This window comes from Acyrthosiphon pisum, chromosome A2, assembly GCF_005508785.2.
Source record: "Acyrthosiphon pisum isolate AL4f chromosome A2, pea_aphid_22Mar2018_4r6ur, whole genome shotgun sequence".
Lineage (NCBI taxonomy): Eukaryota > Metazoa > Arthropoda > Insecta > Hemiptera > Aphididae > Acyrthosiphon > Acyrthosiphon pisum.
Genome location: NC_042495.1, coordinates 108,406,528 through 108,433,150, shown reverse-complemented (window position 1 = coordinate 108,433,150; position 26,623 = coordinate 108,406,528). Strand labels below are relative to the sequence as shown.

The 26,623-nt window shown below is 28.8% G+C and overlaps 3 protein-coding genes across 7 annotated transcripts; 1 reads left to right on the top strand and 2 right to left on the bottom strand.

Annotated features, from left to right (window-relative positions):
• Positions 1-854: 854 nt before the first annotated feature.
• LOC100166666 (glycerol-3-phosphate acyltransferase 1, mitochondrial) lies at positions 855-18,604 on the bottom strand. 4 transcript variants are annotated; one of them, XM_008188914.3, is made up of 14 exons: positions 18,443-18,604; positions 6,948-7,257; positions 4,854-5,015; positions 4,587-4,759; positions 4,289-4,522; positions 4,027-4,205; positions 3,719-3,954; positions 2,831-2,963; positions 2,157-2,341; positions 1,951-2,098; positions 1,646-1,860; positions 1,455-1,559; positions 1,149-1,341; positions 855-1,043 (listed from the first exon to the last, which is right to left on the bottom strand). In XM_008188914.3, exons 1-14 carry the CDS (start codon positions 18,478-18,480, stop codon positions 859-861), a joined length of 2,496 nt encoding a protein of 831 aa, XP_008187136.1. In that variant the 5' UTR covers positions 18,481-18,604; the 3' UTR covers positions 855-858. The 4 variants fall into 4 exon arrangements, with proteins under 4 accessions (XP_008187136.1, XP_003247305.1, XP_001943638.1 ...); XM_003247257.4 differs by lacking the exon at positions 18,443-18,604 and adding an exon at positions 16,584-17,022; XM_001943603.5 differs by lacking the exon at positions 18,443-18,604 and adding an exon at positions 9,714-9,955.
• A 718-nt stretch (positions 18,605-19,322) lies between these two features.
• Positions 19,323-23,750, bottom strand: LOC100164651 (DNA replication licensing factor MCM3). Of its 2 annotated transcripts, XM_016807729.1 has the most exons (3): positions 23,554-23,750; positions 21,868-21,937; positions 19,323-21,798 (listed from the first exon to the last, which is right to left on the bottom strand). In XM_016807729.1, exon 3 carries the CDS (start codon positions 21,788-21,790, stop codon positions 19,379-19,381), a length of 2,412 nt encoding a protein of 803 aa, XP_016663218.1. In that variant the 5' UTR covers positions 21,791-21,798; positions 21,868-21,937; positions 23,554-23,750; the 3' UTR covers positions 19,323-19,378. The 2 variants fall into 2 exon arrangements, with proteins under 2 accessions (XP_016663218.1, XP_001943692.1); XM_001943657.5 differs by lacking the exon at positions 21,868-21,937.
• A 288-nt stretch (positions 23,751-24,038) lies between these two features.
• Positions 24,039-26,025, top strand: LOC100159143 (beta-1,4-galactosyltransferase 7). The gene is made up of 5 exons (XM_001944615.5): positions 24,039-24,473; positions 24,585-24,769; positions 24,840-25,075; positions 25,146-25,292; positions 25,375-26,025. The coding sequence occupies exons 1-5, from the start codon at positions 24,392-24,394 to the stop codon at positions 25,631-25,633; spliced, it is 909 nt and encodes a 302-aa protein (XP_001944650.1). The 5' UTR covers positions 24,039-24,391; the 3' UTR covers positions 25,634-26,025.
• Positions 26,026-26,623: the final 598 nt, after the last annotated feature.

Sequence of the window (26,623 nt, the reverse complement as noted above, 5' to 3'; positions counted from 1 at the left end):
TGATCATAGCACAAAACCAAGTGTCTTTAGAGATTTACAGCACATTGCTTCATATGGGGGTGATAGCTCAATTTAAGACTGAATATAACACCTAGATCTTTTTTCATACTTACCGATTCAACAATTGAGCTATTGGTGAGATAGGTATATTTGATAATAGACCTACTTATTGTAGTTATATATTTTAATCTGGTTAAAAGTGTATGAATACAACTTTATATCACAACATAAAAATATATAAACAAAAACGTCAGATCAAAAATGCTGTGTCTAAGCAAAAAGAAAATATTTTATACTGCTCATATTAAGTATACTAGGTATATTTCCATTGAAAATAAGTAATACATTTTAAAATAGTCATACAACTTAAAAAAATAATTTTTAGAAAAAAATTGATCGTAAATGTACAGAGTAATAAAAATTTTTATAGAGTACAGTAATTAATTTTGAAGGTTTAGCTACTTATACAATTTTAAATACAATCAGAGTACTTTAAAAATATAATATCCCAGCTTTATAACATTAAAAATAACAAATATTTACACATATATTATCTTAAATTTAATATTTAAAGATAAACAAAAAAAATATATATCAAAAATTATTTTGAATATCATAGTTTGAGCATGTTTTAGAAAACTATTTATAATTGAATGCAGTTTTTAAAATTAAAACAACAATGTGATTCAATTCATAAATATTTTGCGGCTTTTAATGTCTTTTAATAAATACTTAAAAATGTACATAATACCTACATAACTCTTTAATATAAATCCACTAACCAGTTAATCCAATTTATTGCAATTGAACAACTGTACAATTTGGTTTTAAATTGTGTAAACACAATACTTTACAGTTTTAATTTAATTGTTTAACAAATTCCTCAATATAATCTGACATGGCCTGCATACATGGATTTAACTCATTGGGTTGATTATTCATCTGCAATGTCTTGATATTGTCTTTTGTTGTGATTTTTAGACAGTCAAACTTTTCAAACGCCAAAAATGAATGTTTGATGGTATCAAGAGATATACTTTCACCTATAAACATTTTTTACATACAAATGAATTATTTATGGGAAACAAATGGGTATCCTTATTTTTGTAATACAACGAGTTTATCTAAATTTGACAAGCAAAATTTACCATAAGACAGGATTCCCTCTTTCAAATTTTCGTGCATTTGGTTTAAAATTGTTTGTACGTGTTCACGTTCTATGACTGAATTATTTGACAAAGCAAGAAAACTTCCAGCACTTTCGGCCATGCATTCTAAGTATGGCATCATAACTGATCGATAAAATTTTAATTTATTTAAACTGTTTACATTTGTGTTAACCTAAACATTAAAACAATTATTATACACACACTAAAAACACACAATTAATATAGGAGTTAAGATAGGAAAAATTTTGTAAATTATACAAAACAGTCAATAAAAAAAATACATACACGGTATTTAACATCAATTTCGACATATGGGCGTTGATAATCATCATCAGAATCACTATCTAACATTTTTGCAATATGTTGGCTACGCCTCTCTTCCTCGAGGATCTTTAAAATAAAATAGATGCTTATAAATAATACATAAATTATACTACAATTAACTAAATAGAAATAATAATTGTTTTATGAAATACCATATCCATCAAAATAATTTCTTCTTCCTCAAAATGTCTAATCACTGTATCCACAATATTATCCAGAGTATCACAAGGTTTAATAAAAACAAAATCAAATTGCAGTAAATTGGTAAGAAATGTTACATCTCCAACCAAGTCATTTCTTGAGATTATCATTTCTGTTATAGCTTTGTCCAAAAAGTCCCACCTGATTAATTTACATATTGTAAGAGCTGTAAAATTTAATTATGATTAATCCACAATAAAATTATAAAGAAAAATCTTAAAATATTACATTAATATATATTATATTTAATACTGACCCACTAATGATTGATGCATAAAATGGGAAATAAGATTATTTCCGTAATATGAGAGTTCTATTAAGACTGGTACATCAAGAATCGGTTTAACAATACGGCCAGAATCAGTATTTTCATATACAACTAATTTTGGCCCTAAGAGATCAAGCTGAAACAATAACAAATTTGTAAAATATTTAATTTTATAGTTTTCATCTAACACTTACTGCGTGTTTGATAACTTCTATGGACCTTCCACTGAAACCGACATCTCTATCAGCTTGAGAAAGTTTATCACGCATCAATGATAAATCCTTGGCCAACTGTTCTAAGGTAGTACCATTTCTATGCTTATTCAAAAGTAAAAAGCACACTGCATGCGTTGACATTATAGGAGTTGATTTCCAACAATCTATAAAATACTACATGTGTTTATATGGAAAAAGGATAACTTTTAAATTATTTTCATCGTGGATTCAATTATATACAAAACTATAAAAGTATAAACATAATATTATCATATATTAAATATACTATATATTTTAATCAATGATATTATACATGCATAACATTTAAATTAGTTCTGAAACTTATAACCTAAAAAAATGTTCTATTGGTGTATTATTTGTGCTTGAAAATAAATAATAATATAATTTAATTTAAAATTTAATTTAACTGAACTTAATTAAGGTTAAAGAAATACCAGAAGCTCAAATACCAACTCAAAGAAAGGTCTTGTCAAAAAATTTAAATTGAGAATTGGTATGGTAAACTTAAACGTACATTAATGTAACAAAATATTAGAACAAGAACCAAAAATATAATACAACATACATTAGATTTTTAAATGTAGCTTAATATTTATCATCAATAGTTTTCAATTCAAAAAAAGTAATATTACCATAAACTATATGTTTTGCCATTCTGTCAACTGTAGTTTTATAGCAAATAGTTGCAGACATCATTTCCATACCATTCTTATTTAATGATTCGTTTTCTAATTTAGTCAATTTATCAATCGATTCATATAAATCCTGAAATATGATATAAAAACAATATGTGTATAAGTTATATCAATAATATACAAATATAGGTTTAAATATAATATACTTATTTCAAAAACACTTATAATGAAATTCAAGGGGCTAAATTTGTTTCTAAAGATATTTGGTGAAATCTAAATATCTTGATGTTTAAAAAAAATATCAAATATACCTACCTACTGTTAATAATTATTTAAAAATTAAGTAAAATAAATATAGTCTACAGCATGATTTTTTTTTTTAAATTAAATTTTGTAAGGTACAAATTTTCTTGAATAAGTTTATATTATGAAACTATAGTACACAACAATACAATAAATGTAATTAAACCAAAATGTTTTTATTTTTAATGGCTAACCTCAAATTCAATATGCATTTTTTAGCTACCATGCAAAAAATAATCAAGTAAAATTATTATAATTTGTTTTTAAATTTAAACTTTATAATATGACATCTTAATTTGGTTTTTTTACCTCATCATTTTTTTTCTGATGGCAACTATGTTGTGATTTAGATAAACAAAAATTGATTAAGTGGAATAATAAAATAATCATGAAATAGGTACTACAAATTTCAAATTTCAAAATAAAATCATCATAATTTTCACTTGATCACATCTTGCATCAACGCAACAATTTATTCTGTTATAACTATTTAGGTTATAATTGATTTTATAATTATTAATAACTATCATATATTTCATTCAAATAATAATTTTAATAATTAATATATTATATTAAACATACTCGTAATCTATATGGCTTATTAAAATCCACCCTCATAATTCCATAGTGTGAACAAATAGCTTTAATGAATGTCGAAATTGCGGCGAAGAAAGTCTCCTTCTTTTTTGGTTGACCAAGTTGTTCTCTAACAAAATTCCCTTCCAATATTCGGTCATAACTCATAGACACGGGTATAATCCACGCATCTTCAATAACTTTTTCACGATAAGCATCCACTATGATACTCAATAATCCAGCTATTTGAAGAAATCAAATAATTATACATGATTTATGCAATGCCTACATATTTTTATATTTGATTAGCATACCTTTAGGAACGCAACACTTTCCACTTCGAGTTCTGGCACCTTCTAAAAAGAATTCTATATGATGTCCATTTTTCATACTGTTTTTAATATAACTGCTCAAAACTGACCAGTAAAGTTGATCTCTTTTTGTGTCTATGTGTCTCTTGATGTAAAATGCTCCCAAGAAACTCAACAGTTTACTGAAATAAAAATTAAATCAATATTAGCATTTTATCATTACATTATTTGTTATAAAAATAATTGTTAAACAAGAACCATGTACCTAATGAAGAAAACTCTAAGGTTCTCTCCGGCTGCTACCAAAGGCGGTTTGATGTTATTTACTGTCAACACCAATCCCAAAAGTATATAGTCCATGTGACTTTTATGCAACGGTAAATAAATCACAGGAAGGCCACTCTGTTCAGCTTCCCTGACCCTGTCGATTTGAGTGGGCTGGACCACGAGGCTGGTGGCCAATAACGAGATCATACGGTATGTGAACCAACCGATTACTCTACAAAACACAGTCAATAATAATGCACATGCATTGAAGGAAAATGGTAAACAAACAAATTTACTTGTAGACCCAGTTTTTAACATTTGCGCTTATGACCGTTAGTATGCGTCTCGTGTTTGCTTGCTGTGTTTTCATCTCCTCATCAAAACGACTATCCCCAACCACCGCATCTTCAGAACACGCATTACGTGCGGCCGCAGCAATTGCTTTCTCCACAACTTCGTCTTCCAGAACCTTAACGAGTTATAACTCAATAAATTAATTACCATGAACAATGCACATGTGCATAAGTACAACATAAGTACTACGCTATGTCATGTGTACCTACTTCGTCGTATATATATTTGTACTCTTGGCTTTTGAGCTGGTAGAAAAACTTTAAATCGTCGACGAAACAGCCGAACATCGACTTTTGAATGTTACCGATGTTGTATATGTCCAATAAGTTCTTTAAATTTGACACGACTTTTGCAGTACCACACGGTGTGTTCTACAAAATAAAATCACATTATATTATAGTACAAACTGCATCGATTTATTGCAATGCAAATATAATATAAATTATACCTACGTAAATAGTGGCAGCACAACAGTAGTATTGACTTTATATTTAATAATAGGAATTTTAAATACCCTTTCGGAAACATTTTTATGTTTTGATAATTTATTTAACAACTAGAAACGCTTAAAATTACCTTTTTATATACTAATTACATTCAAAACATTTAAGGTCGATGGACCAGTTGCGCTCGATCATTTTCTGGATTAATTGACCAATAAATTGCATTAAATAATAGCCGTTGGTAATTTATATAGGTACCTACTTAAAATATGTAAAAATAATATTTATTATATTCAGTACAACTTTCAGTTACTTTACTTGAATATAAAAAATATATACAATAATGAACACTTTCATCAAGAGCGGATTGGGCCACCGGGAATTCGGGAGTTTTCCAGCTTCTTAAAATAACTATTTTAAAATGGTATTTCATGTCGAACAAATGATAAAAAATAAATTATAATGAAATGTAAATTTTTCCAAGAACATTTTCTTTTTGTCTAAATCATTAACTTGTTGCTTTTAAACCTTCTTTTATATCAATTTTTAATTTTCGGAACAACTCTCCTTTATAGGACACCCCTTTTAAAAATTTTTTTCACCCGAAATACGTGTTTTTTAATATGCTGAATTCGAAAATGTTTGGAAGAATTTACAGAAACTTACTGTTCAAAACTTACGGCAACTCTAAGTTGTAGACATTCCCACGACTACAGAATACGGTTTAAATACTCATAAGTCATTACTCATTACCCTCGTGCGCAGTGAATTTGAAATTGTTACCAATTTTTCAAAAATACTATAATTCGCGTCGGATCACGGACAATATGTAACAGAAAGTAGGTATGTACCTATGGTGGATTGTGGACATAACGATGAGCGACAGAAACTAAAAATAGTATTTTGCGAAAAGCCATAAAAGCTGCGAATGTAATACCCAGCGTGGTCACTCAACAATTAAAATCTAAAACATTCCTGGATTTGTTATGTAAGACAACTTTGGGTAAAGACAAACTTCAAATTAAGTCTACTTTATCTTTATCTATCCTGTGACTTTACTGGACCTCCTGAGGGAGGTTGGGAGTAGAAATAGTCAACCTGATTTGACCGGTAAACACTGAAACACGAACAACTTTAATTTGCCGTAACTTTTGAACAGTACCTACCTATAATTTTTCAAACACGTTTTAATTCGGTATTCGGTATACGTATTTTGGTGGAGAAAAATTGAAAAAAAGGGTGTCCGGTAAAACAGACTTATACCCATACTAATGGAAATGTGGCTGGATTGATCTCATTCAGCATGAAGGGTCTGAAGCTAGAGTCTGTGCCTATGCTATAGACCCGGGATGGGCAACTCAACGATACTAGAGGACCAATTTTGAATGTGCGAAAATCTAGAGAACATAGAAAGCAAAAAAAAACCTAATGTTAACTATACGCCTGTAAATAATATAATATTGTTTACATTCAATAGTTCAATACTAGATAATAATTTATTTCTACTTTTTACGATAAACATTATATCGGTTTTAATAATAAAATAAATATAATAAAATAAAATACAGAAAAATCTTAACATTTTATATTTTTATAAACTAAATTGAAATGTAGCACGGGCCACTGAAAAATGGTTGTCCATCATCCCTGCTATAGACGACTGCGAAACCGCGCAACTATATACTAGATACCAGCAAGTGTTTATAAAGTGAACAATAATTTGTTTGTTTTTTATAGAACTTAAATGCAAATAATAAAGGAAGCCTTTCTTAGATATACATATTTTGCTCGAGGTTTGCCGGACGCACGTGATATGATAAATAAAAAGTCAGAGAGCACCATGGGATAATTTATACTCACGGGTATGCAGACCGGACAACACTGTCCCATGGACGCCCGCAGTCTGCTCTGTCTCATCATGTGCCATTTCAGAGTCTTAGCCTGACACAGGTGTTTGGCGTCGAACACGAACGACCTGCGAGCTTTCGGGCGGTACCGCTGCAAGAGGAACTGACTCTGAGCGTCGCCAGTGGCGACGGCCGTGTTGTTGTTGACCGGCACAATGTACACATCGCGTCTGCCGCCGTCCTGCGGCCCGTTTTCCGATCTGGTGTACTTGTTGTAGAGATTTTGAAAACCGGTCGCCAGCGCTTCCACCATCTCGTCGGATCTTGTGGAGAAAAACAGAAAACGCAATATTATGTAAACAACGATAATCGACAGCGATAAGCCTAAGTAGTAGGTAGGTAGGTACACGAAAAACAATCGTTGTTGGACCTTTGCCAGAGCGGCGCGGCGGCGGCGGCGGCGATGTACACGACGACGACACGCCGTCACGAATGTGCGACCGCTGCCGCCGCCGACGGGTAATGAAAATCTAAAAGTAGTGTTTGAAAATATTGCCACCGCGCTACTTCGTGGTGGTGTGCACGTTGTGTGCGTATACGCTGCGAGTACGTTACGAGTGCTGTTATAGCAGGTACATCATTATTATGGTTCAATGAACTATGCAGGCACGCGCGCGAACGGCGACTAATTTTTTCGTTTTACGGTATCGAAATTATACACAGTTTCCTTTAACACATATAGGTTCAATTCGACACCGCTGCAGGTATATTATATGAGGTACCTATATATTGGATTTATTTGATATTTGCAGCTCCGTAATAAATTACGCAAATCGTAGAGGCCGAGGAGGGGGGAAATTGCAGGAAACGGTGATTTTCCATCTTTGTTTGTCAGCTATAATATGATAATATTATGATATGTCACACGTCCGCGCGGCGACAACGGGAAATCACTATGGACACGTTTTCGTTCCAACGTAACGGCTGGACGCACCTAGTTTAATCTATAGTGAACTAGTGAAGCGACAATAATAATTCTGAAACAGATTTGAATGATAGGCATATAATATTATGTCGTTGCCCGTTGGCTAGTCTACTCTGCAAGATCGACTTTACCGCGAGTTTTTGATTTCGACGACTCTTCAAAAATCAAAATACAATTTATACTTTTTTCATAAAATTTTTTTAGCGTCTGAGAGGGATTATGAACATTTTAAATCGCGGGAATGGTTGATCTCACGAGTAGACTCGACGAAGAATTGATGAAACTTGTTTTCACAACATTCTTGTCGCTTAGCTGCGAATCAATCGTTGGACGTATATAATACATATTTACTTGTTGCGCGTGTCAGACGAAGACGAAAAATCACCACTCCCAAAATAATTAATGATGTTGTATTTATACTATTTACGAGTAGAAAATATTAGGTAAGGACAGGTTAACGAGTAAACGTGAATATTACACAAATTATTAGGATTTAGCACGAAGAAAAAACACACCGGTAATTATAATTTATAATTGACGTAGATCTGGAGACATCTGGTCTACATAATATATACTTAACACCTATATTATAATATAATATTTTTTTTTTCGTATGGCACTACGTCTGGGAGTAGGCCCAAAGGCCTAGTTCGGACGCCTATTTGGCAGAATTTCTATTTAGGCACCCGTAGGTTTCTGCCATGCCCGGTTAGGGGATCATTTTCTTTATTGAAACAACTAACAATTAATTAGACTTAGACTAGACTTAAGTCTTTTGATTTTGAATCCTGAAATAAATACTTTTTTTATGGTTGCTATATTAATATTAAATAGGTACACAAGTTTCGAATATCACAATTTAAACGTCGTCGTAATAACTAGTGATAACTTTAAATGTTAATGTTAAAAATTATAAAGCAAGATAAAATATAACAGTTAGTGTCTATGCATAATATTATGTCAACTGTGTATTCATATATTATACACACTTACTTACTATATAAATGGTTATCAGTAATTAAAATGATTCTTTAATATTATTATATCTTCTCGATATTATACTGCAGACATATACTGTATAATATGAAATTAACACGTATAATTAAAACAATACAAAAAAGTAACACAAAAACATTTATAATATATTTTTGGTTTATTCTTTTTTCAAATAAGCGATTATATTTATGAGACTTAATTTACATTTTACCCGACTTTCAGAATGCACGAGGACTAATCGAAAATAAAACTTTAAGTTTTAAAAATCGTACTATTACCTATCATGCGTACCTAAATAGCGTAATAATACACATTTACATATTATACATATGAGAAAAATCAACAAAACTTAGTACACTAGTACCCATTCGTTACCTCATAATAATAAAAAAAAACAGATTATTTGCGTCCTTCTTCGGAAATTATGACATCATTACAAAAAAAATAAAACCACAAACACATACAATCACAAACTAAAACGACGACACAATATTAGAATACTATGTTACTCGGTAGGCGATCGAATTACACATATTGTTAATCATATATTTTTCCATGATAAAATACTCAATAAAAGTTATAAAGGTATGTTAATATTGCACTCAAACATACGACGTTATTGTAACGTCCACTTAATACGATATCAGCATCGCGACTGCTGCTGTGGTTTGACGGTCAATAAAAACTCCATAATATATGTAATTTTATTAGATGCTCCGCTGCAGCTTTAATGATCGACGCGCGAAGGCTAGATTAATCAGAATGATTTAAAGATAACGTTTTAGTTGCTATGATTACCTGCCGTCGCCAACTAGACTGTCTGTCCCAAGAAACGAGTAACCCGCAAAACAGGTGAAAGTAATAAGTAAAAAAAAAAATTGTAATAATATAAACACTGTGAATAACGCTATACGAATATTAAAATAAAAAATTGCTCTTCGATCATCCGACACCGACCATTATGCTGGTATAGTTGGCGGTACACTGCGATTGTGATAAGAATAACAATTCGACGTTCGACTGCAATATCCCACTCGGGAGAACCAATGTTGTAAAAACACTGGTTTTTAGTATACTTTCAATAATTGCTAAAAATAAAAAATTATCATTATCATTGCTTTCTAATATTTAACCGAAATTTATCACGGAATAAATAAATTTTTTTTAAGTGTGTCGGTGTCGGGGTTTTCAATTCGAAAATTCTATTAAATATTTTAGCTACTATACCCTAGTTAAAATAATTTTCCACTAACCTACAGCTCAATACCTATTTAGGGGGGGGGGGGGGGGGATAGTTAGATTTTGTTAACTTTTTTTTATTTAAAAGAAGAGTTGTTATTCAGGTCGGTTTCAAACCCGAATTGTCATTTTACTTTAAATAGTGCTAGAAAAATACGTTTGAAAAATAACAAATATTGTGCGCTATTCAAATGCATGTTTTAGCGTCTATAATTATAATTTTAAAAATCGGGCTTTAATTCGACCTGTAAAATGTTCTCTTCTTTAAAATATTAAAGGGTGTGAGAATTTTTCCTGTTTTTGATACTAAAAAACGCACCGGCTCCAACGCCCTTATAAGGATAAATTTAGAGGTATCTATAAATCATAGGCGACCAGTATAAAAATAGTCAAGTATTCAATAACCCTTTTTAATACCGGTAGCTACTCGAATACAACACTGATTCGGCGCGTATGAGTATTACGAGACTACTAGACAAATTGAATTAATATTATATTACATTAGTATGTGCAGAGTGCATAATGCATGATATTTTATATGCATACATAATTGTTATAACTTACGAGACCGCGACCGCTGCAGCGTATATATTTTAGTAAGCTCCACGTTTTATAAAATTTAGTTTTTAGAAACGATTATATTATTATACCGTAATTTATATAATGTCTAGTGTCATATCAATCATTATACTTATCAGTGCTTACTAAAGTGACGTGATATTATCAATGTAATCCCATTGTAGTTTAATAAAAGTAATATATTATATTATGATTATCAATGGCCGTTGACTATTATAAGTATTGGACAAATAAATTACTATTATATTATGAACATGTAGAATTTAATATATTATATTATATCATTAAATACCTACAAGACAAAATAAGATTGTTTTATGGCAGCGAAATATAAGTACTATCACACAAAACTTCTTAACGAGCATTTTTAATTATGCATACCTAATCACTAGAGACTGAAAATAATTATGAAAATTCATCAAACATAATATACAATTAAAAATGTAATTAAAAGTAAATAAAATAAGAGTTTAATACAATTTTTCCATTGGTCATTGATTATAGCAGTTTTTCAAATATATCATCTCATCAATGTATTAGAAAACGACAAAAAAAAACCATTTAATTATACACGATTTATGAATCTAAAACATTTTATAACTAATTTAAATTTACACAATTAATTAATTTGTAGATAATATTTTAATTAAGGCATAAAAACATCCATTATTTATTGGTACAATGGTATAACACAGCAGTTTCTAAACCGTGCTTCGTGAGCTCATTCCAAGAGCACTATGACCCATACAAAAATAAAAATGTGTTATAATTTAAATCTGAGTTTTACAAAAATAATTTTTGTCTATTTATGTATTAATAAGAGTAATACTACAATCAAACACATGATGACGGAATGTCATTCATACTCCAAATACTATAAGTCATAACCGATAACCCTCTACTGCAGTGATCGACTAAAAAACATTTATAATAATTTCAACTTTAAGTCTCTCCTGATAATGTTTCGTAAAGTACCCATAGACAGTAAATTTTTCGGGGGGCACCTGTCTCATCTGTATGATTATTTCACTAGTTAGAACTTATAAATAACAAATATACCAACTTATGCACAAAACACCATATTATGTACAAATATTTCATTGTGCCAATGCTATATTGTCATTCAAATCTGGGGTAATACTAAATAATCAAATGTTGTAAGTAAAACACAAACTTTCCGAAATATTATTCATTGAAAATCACCAATGGCTTACATGAAGAAACAGTAACTTTTTATAAAAGATTATAAAACGGGACTAAAGATTACAAATATCTTTTGCGAAGTATTACTTATAATATATATAGTACATATAGATAGGTATAGGTACTTATTAGCTAATATTATTACACATAAATCTAAAATACAGTGTATTAACTCAAGACACAATATAATATATTTATCACACGCCATTAAAACTTCATGCATAATTTATTTTATACAAAGAGTGCTAGGATATATATATATATATATTATGTATATTGTATATAAATTATATTTATGTAATATGTATGTTCACATGCGTTTTTCTTTGAATCCAAATTTAATGCTCAACTATATATGTCCACGATTTAATTGATTCTCAATTAAAAATTCAATTTTTTTGCATATTTTGATTAATATCTAAATAATTGTAAGCAATTTATGTACAAATTAGTAAGTTTGATATAATCTAAAAACATGTTTTTGCATATTTATCATTTATTATTGCATATAAATCCAAGTCCTGTAGGAACAAGTAACTATGTAGACGTGTATACTCTATAATCCTAATATAAGCAAACTCCATTTTAGTGTTGAATACCATGACACACGATACCCAATATGTCAACTAAAGAGAAAGTAATGACCGGTTTACGCCAAACGATCATGGTTTAACCTCTTCCAATTTAATCTAATTTTAAGTAGACATTTATACACGCACAAATGTACTCAACTATTCTAAATGTTTAATTTGCAACCGCGGTGGAACAACATTTTGGTTCTATATTTTAAAAGTCAGGAAAAAATGGTATAAAAATACAATTTTTTCAGTTTCTTAAAAAGAAACCATAATACTATATACGAGGGTACATACTCTGCACTATGTCAAAACGTTTAAGATATATTATATTTACATAATTCTAAGTCATTTTTAATCTACATATTTGAAAAACAAAACTATTTTTGTTATAATATTGCCATTTTTAAGTTTTTATGATTTTGAATGACAGCATACATTTTTAATTTCATATTCCAGGACAGAATATTTTTCTAAGAATTTTAATACATGCATAAAAATAGAATATCAAATGAGTATAATGATTAATGAATTAGTTATAACTAGGACTCGGATTTATATCCCCAAAATATCAAAAAAAAGCCTTTCAAAAAATGTATTTATGACTTAAAACCTCTAAAAAATGCCCTAAAAATATAAAAAAATGACCTTTTAAAAACTGCATTCAACATGTAAAATTGTGTAAGTACGTTTATAAATATAAAAAATTAATGATAAATTAAATTTTTTAGTAATATCTAAAGAAACGAAATCAACAAAAAGTTGATTGTACCAGATGAGGAAAAAAATTATATTTTAGTTTGCTCAGTGCTAAGTTTTCACTAATTTCATGTATAATTGAAAAATATGTGTTAATTGTTTGGAAAGTGCACCTTAAAAGACGCTATTTTAAATTTTAGGATTATTTTAAGCCAACCGTGGACCGCTATTACACTTTCTCCTCTAATTAAAAAATGTTAATTTATATACTTATCCACTCTTTTTATATATATTTATTATTTAAAATTATATTAAGTAAAGTACCTATAATATAATTTGATCATAAAATAAATAAAACGATATAAAAATAGTTATGTATATTATTATTACATATAAACATGTATAACACGAGGTATAACATTATTTAGTATGTTTACATTTGATATCTAAATAATATCTGTAGGTAATAAAATAATTTATATAATACTACAACGGGTAATTATTATTTGTTTTACCTATTTTATAAAATGCTACTTCCAAAAATTATTTACACTAAGTATATACTTACTACTCTAATCTTTATTTTATTAGTTTCCAATTGTATTATAATTATCCGCGCAATTAACAGTTTCGATTAACATTACCTATGTTAATTTAATATTTTAATTGTTTATTACACAGTTAATTAAATATAGTACCAGGATTGTATTTTTTTGGAAGTTAAGTATAGGGCCCAAAAAAAAACTAAATACAGGGCCCCAAAATTTGATGCGAGGCCGTGAGGGGCCAGTCTAGTACCTACTTTATTGATTCAATATTAAATCCTAAATGTATACAAAATATTATACTTCATCCTGATTGCAAACCACAACTTTAGACAATTAACATACATTTTTAAAAATTAATTTTCGAACGCTTTTAGCTTAGGTATCAAAAGTTATTAAACTTTTTTATATGTATAAAAATACAATTTGTAGATACGTAAAAATTCATAAAATTCGTACTTATATGATATTATGGGATATGATATATTTCTTCTTTTACGAGCCTTTTTTTTAAATATACATGTTTTGCGCTTTGAAGAATACATATTCTATTGACAGAATAGCTGTGGTCTATTTACGTTTAAGCAGCAACCAGATTTTCTGGAAAATTAATATACGTACCAAGTCAGTAATCATAGTTTTAATTTAAAAACCCTTTTTATACTTCTTCGCAAGTTTATTAAGTTAAATAATAACAAAATATGTAGGTAGGTATGACAATTTGTATTTAGGAGTAGCAGTGCTATAAAAAATATCAAGCAAATCGTATATATAAACACGTTACCTAGTGTAACTTTATTAAAAAAAGAGATGTAGATGTAAGCCATTGTATGGCTATACAGGGATACCTATAGAAATTACCTACTATTTCACTAAGAATAAAAAATGTACATTTTAAAACGGTGTATAGTATAGACGTATAGTATTATTTATTTATCATGTATTACTGTGTACCTATACTGGTTTGTCTGAATTATAAAGTAAAAACAGTAGACTAAACCTTCGTAAACCCTAAGTGGCAAGTAAAATGGCCTTAACACGGTTTTGCCAGTTTTAAGGAAATTTGATTTCTCTTAAATATTGGTATACCTATCTACCTACTTTTTTTTAAATTTAACTCGGTAACAATTAACAATAATCACAACTCACGCTAATCCAAAAATTACACGGTCAAATTAAATTAATATTACATTTTAAAAAAAATACGAACATCGAATAACGAAAAATTATAAGTAATACATTTTATTTTTAGTAAGAAATAAAATTTAATATTCATAACGTTTCTGTTTGAACAACAGTAGTAATGCGTTTATCTATAAATACAATACAGTCAGAGTTAAGTTACAATGTCATTTAGAAAATGCAAATCACAAAAACACATGTAACATGTTCGAAACAGTTGTAAATTCGACGTACACGGAGGTATAAACTTGAATTTTAATATGGTAAAAATGAATTCATCAAATAAATTATAATAATATATAGGTAGTCGACTTCAGTTCAACGTTAAACCTCAAGTTAATCATAAATAATATAATATATATACTAAATAGCTGTAGTAGTTTCAGAGTACCAAAACAAAAACAAGAAAATTAGCTGAAATATGGGAGTTGGTCGAATTGAACCAAATACACCAAATACCTGATATAGTATTATATTTGTGTAATGACTAAGACTAATCATAATTAATTCGGATGCAATTACAAACAATAAAAATGAGAAGCTAATGCATTTAAAAACGATTCTAGATTGAAACTATTAAAGCGATTGTAGGCGCACATTTAAGTGTGTATAGTTGGAGTGCTAAAATAATGTATATTTCACAAACTTGTTTCGAATACAAAGTCCTCTCAATACATAGGTAGGTACTACGTAATACATGCTCATTGTTCATTCAAATTAAAAACTAATTGTACCTAATGAATTAATAGATTAGATAAATTAATAAAAATGTATTTATTTTTTATTTTATATGGATAAAGCGAGTAAACATAAATATCAAAACAAATTCACAAACCAAACCTAGTGTGTTTTTTAAAACCTGGGGGAGCCAAACACTCCTCTAATATGTGCCTACTGTCTGGTTGTTACCTCAAAAAAGATAATTTAAGTTTTAAGTCCCGACTGTTTCTGATAATTAGAACCAGGATTTAAATACAGTGTATTTCATCTTCTTTTTATGAGAGGGGGCGCTTTAGAACAATAGGTACGTTCCTCCAACATCCAAATACATAATTAAATTCATATGTAACATTGTAACAGATACTTCAAAAGTGAAACTTAAACTTTTATATAGCATTTTTATAGGTAATTTTATCATAGTGTAAGTGTATGGGGTACCTATTTATAATTTTTTTGAGTTTTTAGTGTACAATGGTAATTAAGTGATTACAAATGTTTTCTCAACAAATTTTGTTAGGCTCAATGAAATTCTCACAATTAAGCAGGTATAAAATAGTTGAATACAGAATTTAACATAATTTTTTTAATTTTTATGCATTTAAAATCGGTTCTTAATTTTGTGTATATTTATAGAATGAATAATACAACATTACTACCCCAAGATGATGATGTCCTGCCGTCCTGGTATTCACCGATAACTGTTAAGTAATTTTCAATATTATCATTATTATTGTTTAATATCCGAAATTAAACTTTGATAATTATTAAAGTAGGTACCATAAAATTGATTTATTGTGAAAAATAAATTTTAAGTCATGCTTAAAGACATTGTTTTATGGAATTCGTACTGTTATTTAAATCCGGGTGCCCTAATGTAAGAAGTGCTTAGACACGAGTATAAGAGTATATGTGTTGCTGGTACTTACTTGGGTAAATCCATACGCGGGGTTATCGTTCGTTGAACAATTCAAAAATTACACTCAACTATGCCGCACCGGCACGAAAGTATTTATTTTTCGAGTGACCGACAGTCAGTTTTTCGTCCGTTAATAATATATTTTAGTTAAACTTAATAACTTGCGTAGATGGGGTGTTATATTCGAATGTTAAGCGAAGTTAAGCGAAGTCGGAGGTGACGCGCGACATAACCGAGCGCTATCGATGACGACCGATGAAACTGATGACTGATGAGAACCGTCAGATATATTCTGTGGTATTCGACGAGAAACTGCTGCCGTCGACCACCGCGGGAATAACAAACACCAACTACAGTACAAAGAAACCGACGCGGTCGAGTCAAACCCGACATCGAAATAATCGAATAAAATATAAAATAAAAAATACGCACGACCGCGACGTAACACTGCAGTTTGGATTCGAAATAAATCATCGTCGCCAATATGGCAATATCGCTAAGTATATCCGTTACGTAATCCTATTTTCATACGAACGTGTATTTTCATATTATTATACCTGAATATTAATATCATACATAGGTACCTACCAATTTAATATATTTTTTTAACTATCAGTTTTCCGTCGACAAAAGTCAAATCAATAGTGCGAATATTAATACCAAAGGCGACAAGACACCTGCACGCTGTTGATGTTATAAACATATTTTAACATAGTAATGGCGTACAAACCTTGTTGGTCATTACTCATTACTTTGGATACCTTCAGAAAATTACAAATAAATGTTATCTGTGCAGGCTAATGGCTATAGAGTATATTATTTTTTTTTTATCGAAAAACACTAGCTTATTATTTTAATAACTACCAGTGAGAGTTTTAAATTTTTTTTTTACGCCATAAAACATTTTTTTTAAAAATAACATTATTATTTAAGTATCAATGCGTATCATTTGTATAAGTTTTTCACATTTTTATTTTTTGAACGACAAAATATATTTTTAATTTCTAATTCCAAAGCAAAATACATTTCGGAGAACTTCTATACATAAAAATCGAATTTTGGAAGAGTATATAATTTTAAAGTATTAATGAGTGGAGTAGTGGACCAACATTTTGCGGGGTACATCTACGACCTATTTCACTCTATTTATAAACTACCCGTCTAAAGTTCAATTTTTATGTATCGAAGGACTCCGAAAAATATCCTACTTTGGAATAAAAAATAAAAATATATGTTGTCATTAAAAAAAGTAAATATTAAGAAATATTTTCCAAAACGTTGAAATAAAATAATACATGTCCTCGATAAAAAAAATGCACCTAGTATGCTAAAATGTGATACTCATAAATCTAAAATATACGAAAATAATATCTATGCTATATAGTAATTGTAAAAATTACCACTCTCCAATATTTACTCCGGATCCGTGATTGCAACCTATAGTGTAAATATATTCAGTTGCGAAATAGACGCAAATAGAGACGTAGCTTTGAGGACTCAGAAGACAAGAGTATACACTATACAGTATACTTTATTAAATATAGAAATATTGCTACCTAGTACATCATTTATGAGATAGTGCACTGTTAACAAATTAAACAAGAAGCAAGAATTATAGGTAGATATTTTTTGTCACAGTATTATAGCATCATATTATGTATGACGGATGCTATAAGAGCATATTAGTTTACTCTGAACCCCTTAGAAGTGTGTCTTAGAACACCACTAAATAATGGTTGAAATCAATACAATGATTATAAAAAACTAATCTGCGATTAGGAGATGGATAGATGTATATTTTAGTTTTATCTAAACAAAAACATTAGTTTCTGTGCCTTCAAAAATAAATAAAATATATTGTCTACTTACATAAACAGCGAAATAAACCAAGTAAAACCAATTGCCATGGTTAACTCCTCAAACTACATAACCAGGTACTTATAATATAAACTACAATTGCAAACCGATTACATGTCATGATGTTAACAATACATACAGCACATTTTATGTTTTCATGTATTACATTTTTATACTAACATAATCAACAAAAATAATTGTTATTTAGAACGTGCTTTGAAATAATGAAAACGTAAGTCACATAATGTATTATTCAATACAAATTAAGCATACATAATGTCTAAATAAACAGAAGAAAATATCAATATAAAAGTCAAACAAAACATTGCATATCAAATATCAATGTATAAGTAAGTAATCAATAAATAGATAATAAATCAGTACAAAATATCAAAATATTTAAAAAATGTGTTTTAATGCTGAAATTTTCAATTGTAAAAAAAAAAATATAAAATATACTATTTTTCCGTGTATTAAATACTAATATTACGAATATTTTAATAATAGGTATAAAACTTCCATACCAATTATTATTCTCTTTTTTTTTTAAAATTCTTTTAACACTTTTCACATTTTAACAATTAAGAAAATGTCCACAATAGTTTTCTGTCAGTACTTATATAATGTTATATTTTATCTATAATCTATATACAATAAACATTTAAATGTCTAGTATAGTAAGTGGTAATAATTAAAATAATTAATATGAATAATCACTAAATATAAAATTAAACAAAAGTACCTATGTATTTTATTTTTTACAGTTTAACAAAACAATTTTTTGAAAGATTTAATTAGACATTTATAAAAAAACTAAACTAAACAATTTAAATTTTAGAAATTAATTTTAAACTTATAAATTATAAATAATTAATTTATTTTATTATGTCCTGTATAAATTGAAAGTGAATAAATTATTTTTGAAAATACTCAATAAAGACTTATATTCTATATTAAAAATATAATTCCATCTGAAAACATTATGAAGTTAGCATCCATCATTTTATAAATAGCAGCATAAGCTTCATTTTCAGTAAAAGTTTCTGCTACATGTTCTTCATTTATCATAGTGAGCATTCGTTTAAAACCCAATGATTGTGATCTATGTTTTTGAAAAACTTTACTTAATGTTGACTTAAATACTTTATACCTATCTGGAGTGATTGATGTTTGTGATACTGGGGGTGGACCTCCTCTTAGTGTTCCTGAATTATCTGTATCTACTTCCATAGCTTCTGATTCAGCAGCATCAATCTCCTCCTCTTCCCCGTCTTCAAATGAATAAGGATCGTCATCATTTTTTTTTGATTTTCTTTTTGGAGGTTTATTTTGTGAATCTTGTTCATCTCCAGATTCTTCATCACTGACTTGCCGTTTTCTTTTAGGTTTCTCTAATACTTTTTTAAAGTAAGCAAACTGAACAAGCTCAATTGCTGCTTGAGCGTCTTGTTGTTCAACATTTTTGGACAAACGAGCTTTAGCATGAGCAGTAGAAAGACGGATTAATGTTTCTAGTGTTCTTACAGTAACAGGCTGAGTCCTTGCAGCATCAGATTCAACAGCTTCCTGAGAGCGAAGTCTAGAATATTCTTCGGATATTTCATTAGACGCTTCTTCGGTCAATACAGGCTTGACACATTTAGCAATATGTATATATTTTCTCATGAATTGACTACTTAAAGTTTGGTCTGATTTATGGTTTTGCGGTCCATGAAGCAACGGTTCATATTTTTCAAACATTCTGGTTTTAGATGGATCATTCTCATCAATTTCCAAATTTCTAGTGCTCAAAATATCCACACCTGAACCCATTGGTAACGCTTCACCATCTTGTTCTTTAGGATCTCTGTATCTGTGAATACGAACAACATGCTCCGATATCAAACGATCATTTTCACTATCAGGTACATCTAACATAACAAACAATAAATCAAACCGAGATAGTAATGAATCTTGCAGACCTATGTTTTCCATTGGAGTTTTATATTGATCATATCTACCATATACAGGGTTAGCAGCAGCTAAAACAGAGCACCTGGCATTAAGCCTTGCATGTATACCAGCTTTTGAAATAGATACTCTGCCTTGCTCCATAACTTCATGAATAGCTGTTCTATCTATATCAGACATTTTATCAAATTCATCAATGCACACAACACCTCTGTCAGCAAGTACCATAGCTCCAGCTTCCAATCGCCGATCGCCAGTTTCTTGATCTGTAGTGACAGCAGCAGTCAAACCAACTCCTGAACTTCCTCTGCCTGTAGTGGCTACAGCTCTTGGAGCAGCACATAACACGTATCTCAGTAATTGTGATTTAGCAACACTCGGATCACCAATTAATAACAAATTTATATCTCCACGCAGACGTGTTCCATTAGGTAAAATTTTTTCAATTCCACCCAACAATAGACAAAGAATTGCTTTTTTGATAAAAGTATGGCCATGAATAGAAGGTGCTAATGATCGAGCCAATAAGTTGAATATATCACCCTTCCTTCTTGATAATTTTCTACAGTTGAAAACATCGTCTCTACTAACAGAATATGTTGCATCTTTACTTAACTGTGATATATTGTTAGCAATTACAATAGTTCTAAAATTTCCAGTTGTATAACCTCCTTGTTTATTAGGAAGACAACGATAACTACCAACCACTTGTACTCGGTCACCGGGCTTACAACAATCAACTAAATCATTATCGCATATAATATCAACAAAGCGTGGCAATTGTCCAGCTGGTGCTTTTTCGGGCATTTCTTGAATTGTTAATGTCTGATGATCTTTGTACACAGAAAGACCATATTCAGTTTCCAAAGGATTACCATCATCATCTTTTGTTGGATATACAGAACTAGATGGAAAAGCAGATGTTGATGTCAAATCTGTGTAACGGCGCTCTATAGTTTTTTTAGTAGCTGGACAAAAATGTACACTTCTTACTATTTTGGGACGAACCAGAGAACACTTTGTAACAATGCCTTCTAAACACACCAAATTTCCCAAAAACTTACTATTCATAGTCCTAGGTGTGACATGACGACTTCCAAAACTACCTTCAAATGCAACGAAAAATTCATCATATTTATTGGCATAAGTAGAATCGATATTTGCAACATATTCTTTAAGTGCACGCTCCAAAGCAAATTGTTCTTCAAAAGTATTTGTTAATAATTCATGAGTTCTATTAGGATTCTTTTTACGTAAATCATTAATGTCTATTAGTAGTCTTTGGCCGTTTTCATCAATCATTAACTTAACCTTTTTATGGTATACATTTTGATTTTCTTCATCATCTAGAAAACTCAGATATTCCTTCTGGATATCTCTAAGTCTTTGTTCAATGTCATCCTCCATCATTTTCAAAACTAAAAAAAAAAATATAAAAATAGGAAATAAGTCTTATTAATATTTATAATAGGTTAAAGGAGCCTTACATAATTTTTTATTGTAGGTATGTATCTTTATTGATCCAGTAGAAGAAGTTTAAGTCAATTTTTTTCAGCACTACACAATAGAATATGAAAATCTATATAAATTGTTAACTCAGTGCACTAAATTTACTCTTGTATAATATTGCTACTTTATAGTTAAGTACATAAATATGTATACAATGCATATAAAATACTCGTAAAATAAAATCTACAACAGCTAGTAGGTAATTAAATAACAGCATAGTAAGTCTGTATTAGCTTCATAAGCACAAATAGTAGGGTGCTAGGTGTCTTAGCATCCTCAAAAATCCAAGCCATACCTAATATTTAATTTTTATATAGATGCCTGTTCAATTTCAATAAATATTGTGTTTCCCGATTGTAAAATGGTTTGATAATAATAATTACCACAGAACTTGAGGAAATAAACTCAATTACAATGTAATACCAACTGATTTATTAGTTATTACCGGTATGAATCCTGGACTGTAAATAGATAAAGACATTATCGACGTATCAAAACCATAAGTATTACGATTGACAAATGTAAATGGTCGCAACAAAATTTCTTCAACTAATATTTTGAATTACCAATGAAGTTAAATCTAGAGATCGGTATAGTGTATAAATTAAAAATTAAACAAAAAATTCTCAAGAAACCCCTAAACCGATTTAAATACAAATTAAAATTTTTAATTTTAAATTCTCTGATCAATGAAACAGATTTTTACCTATATATCTATTTATATATATATATATATATATTTTTATCATGTGTACAATTTATATTTGATTTAATAATAGTAAATTTAAAACAATGTTTTACTCAGAGTTTTACTTGACTTTCCAGAAAATAATGCATATTTATATATTTGTAAATACTTATAAAAAAAAAAAAATTAATAATAGGTAACCTAGTTACAAAATGTCTGAAAAAATTAATTTTATGACCTATATATGACCTCATTAATTTAAAACTTCAAATAGATTTCCACTCACACTTCAATTTCAAACTTTTAATTTTTAATATGAAGTGGTAAGTACTATGAATTTAGTATTGCCATTCAAATATAAATAGATCTACGATCTATCTATTTAGAATAGGTCCATATTATACAGCTTAATGAATCGATGGAATAAAGATCTATGCAGCATAAAAAAACATAATCGTAAGTAAATGTTAAGCAGAATAAATTTCATTACGTAAATACTATAGGTTATAGTTCTGGCATTTAGAAAATGGATATTTGATTGATGATAAATCAAAAATATATTTAATATTAATTTAGCAATCGCCCCTCACCACAATTACAAACTGATTGAACATACTAATAAAAAACTATCGAGTACCTATTATTCATTTGTTATTAATCATTGTAAATGGAGTTCACTTCTATAAGGATACACTGAGTGCCGTCTATAATATTAGATATTGGAATGATTCAGCCCAATCAACCAAGCTTATAACTATTACCTAACAAATAGAGATGGCAGGTATTTTAGTAATGTTTTTTACGGACTATATAAGTATATAACAATGCTAATACTCTTTCACATAACACATTACTTAACATTTTCACACGCATGGTTATAAATTTAAAATTTTTAATATATATAGTTAAGAACTATGTATTAGGTATATTATCATATTGTTCGAGTCGTAAATTAAACCAACAAAATCGTACTTACGTTTGTAGAGCTATTTATCTTTTGGACAACGCGGAAATACTGTAAGACGGCAAAACTTACACCGCGTAGAAAGTACAAATGAAAATACTAACCTGAACCATTTACAATTAAACGGAAATCAGAACAAGCGAAAACGATGGACGCAAACAGTAAACTGTAACAGAGTATTATACTATTATAGCAAAGGAATAACCAACAACAATGCAATAATTCTTTTGCCGCCAAAAACGTTAACAACTAAATATTAAATAACCAAATTATTTTAAAGGTTAGACCACGGTTTAAGATATACATATATATAAGTATATCTTAAACCGTGCGGACATACAACGTCTTGGAGGGATTTATTTTATTTCATGGAAGACAATTTCTTATTTTACGAAGGGTTACCAGAGTTTAATAACCATCTTAAACCTCGACTAGAAAGTTAAATAGATAGATAACAAATTATCTTTTATTATCTATTTAAATTTTCTTATTATCCATTTATTTTTGAATGTTATGGAGTTTTACGTTCCGACTCACGGATAAACTCGATCTAAATGATTTTATTTCCCTAATTGTATTAGGAAAATAAAACAATTTTAATTTACAATGATTAAATTACAACTAATTTCTGAATGTTTCGATCGGGTTAAATGTATTTTCAGTAAAATTGAAATTGGAATAGTTTAAATTAAAGTGGTAATTGAAATCAAATAATTAAAAAATCTTCCAAACTCGTAAAGACTTTCTCATTTGTCGTGTATCAATTCCAATGTTCCTATTCTTCTAACTGAATTATGAATGTTGTAACAAAATCTTTAGAAATTCAATAATCAATAAATATTTTATAATCATGATGTTTAAAGCAAAAATTTTATTAATTGGAATCATACTCACTTTGGTAATCACTCTATTATTGTCGCTGTTGTATGTGCGTAAGTACCTGTATTATATATAAATTATTACTATTTAATGAGCGTGTATGAAATGTTAAATATTTGGTTATTATTTTTAGTTTTAATAGTTACCTACTTGAATTTTTTTAGGAGAACTTGAGAATGGCGGAAATATACGATTACGAGAACAGGCTTCTACCATGTTTAAGGGTAATAAACTAGGCATCGTAATACCATTTAGAGAAAGGTTTGACGAGCTCCTAGAATTTGTGCCACATATTCATTCATTTCTGAAAAACCAAGATGTACTCCACGAAATATTTGTTATCAACCAAGTAATTCAACTGTCATATTCAAATATGATTATAATAAGTTTAAAAATATTCTTTTTTATTTACCATTCAGGTTGATCAGTACCGTTTTAACAGAGGTTCATTGATCAATGCTGGATTTAAAGAAATAATGTCCTCATACAGCATGATCGATTATATAGCTATGCATGATGTTGATTTATTTCCTCTTAACCCTGCACTTGATTATCATTATCCTCCGACTGGCCATGTTAACCACATAGCTGCACCTCATTTACATCCACGTTACCATTATGCTTCATTTGTAGGTGGCATTCTACTTATTACCAAGTATGTTATTTACATTTTAATTTTAAATAATAATATGTTGGTTAATTTGGCATCTTTATAATATGAATAGAGAAGACTTTATACAAATTGATGGCTTAAGCAACAATTATTGGGGTTGGGGACTTGAAGATGATGAGTTCTATTTACGTCTTAAGGAAGCCAAGATAGGTATTCATAGACCAGGAAATTTAACAACAGGCACATCAAATACATTCAGGTGGGAGAATTAATTTGTATGATCATACATATTTTTAACAAGAAATTGTTTGTAAAATGTATGTTTAATTTGTATTTTTCAGACACAACCATGATCGAACTGTTAGAAAACGTGATATGACAAAATGCTATAACCAACGCGAAGTAACAAGAAAACGTGATAGACACACTGGATTACATAATGTAAACTATTTTGTAAAAAAGAAACATGAATTGCTCATAGATGGTGTTCCTACTCTAGTGTTGGATATAGAATTAAAATGTAATAAGACTTTAACCCCGTGGTGCTTATGTTCAGAGTATGGTGTAAAAAATACAAAAAATTTAAAAAAAGGCAAGTAGAATAATTTAAGATACTACAAATTAGGTTGAGTTTAAGATTAAATTTTATAGCAGTGAATTTTATCATAATGTTTATATTGCTCAGATAGTACAAATTTATATTTTATAACTATAAATACAAAATTTCTCAAAAACTCATTAAATCTTACATTTATTAATTTGGTAAACAATATTGAATCTGAGGTAGTTAAACTTGCATATTATGTAGTATAATATATAAAAACTACTATATTATGTAAGAACAAATGTAAATAAAGAAATTCGTTATGAAATGGCTTACTATAATAATTATTATTGGTTTGACAAAATTAAATATTTTTAGCTTCCTTTTAACTCAGGGATGGAAAATGTTATTAAACAGAAAAAATCAAAAACCGAAAACGAAAAAAAAAACAAAAAACGAAAACAATAAATAAATCAAAAACAATAAACAAGTGAAAAACTATAACAAAAAATCCCAAAAACCGAAAAAAATTTAATAACGAAAATATATTATCGTATTATACATTATTAAATTATAACACGAAAAAAAATTCACTTGTCTTTACTTTTTAACCTTTAACTTTTAAAAATTTTAATTTGAAATCAGTAATTTTGAATTTTCTAATTTTCTAAATTTCTAATTATATAAATTATAATTTTGGTTTAAAATTTAAATATTAAGAATAATTAATTCTAATTTTTAACTTTTAAGTGCATTTCTGTATTGCGCGTTACTATTATATCTTAAAAGTTACAAGTTATAAGAATATAATATATTCTGTATATAATATATATTGTTTCCAAATAACGTTTTTGATAATATTGTTTTTTTTTATATATATAATAATTAATTTTAATTTTCAACTTCTAAGTGCATTTCTATATTGTGCGTTACTATTATAACTTAAAAGTTAAAAGTTATAAGAATATAATATAAAAAAAAAATATATTATCAAAAACGTTATTTGGAAACAATAGGAAAATAACATTTTTAAAAACGTTAATCAA

Coding starts and splice junctions, on each gene's coding strand:
- LOC100166666 (XM_008188914.3), bottom strand. CDS start 18,480: ATGGCAATTGGTTTTACTTGGTTTATTTCGCTGTTTAT. Junction 7,258..18,442: donor TGGTTTATTTCGCTGTTTAT/GTAAGTAGACAA, acceptor TTTCTCCACAAG/ATCCGACGAGATGGTGGAAG. Junction 1,342..1,454: donor AAATTGATGTTAAATACCGT/GTATGTATTTTT, acceptor TTTAATGTTTAG/GTTAACACAAATGTAAACAG.
- LOC100164651 (XM_016807729.1), bottom strand. CDS start 21,790: ATGATGGAGGATGACATTGAACAAAGACTTAGAGATATCCAGAAGGAA.
- LOC100159143 (XM_001944615.5), top strand. CDS start 24,392: ATGATGTTTAAAGCAAAAATTTTATTAATTGGAATCATACTCACTTTG. Junction 24,770..24,839: donor AAATATTTGTTATCAACCAA/GTAATTCAACTG, acceptor TTTACCATTCAG/GTTGATCAGTACCGTTTTAA. Junction 25,076..25,145: donor GGCATTCTACTTATTACCAA/GTATGTTATTTA, acceptor TAATATGAATAG/AGAAGACTTTATACAAATTG.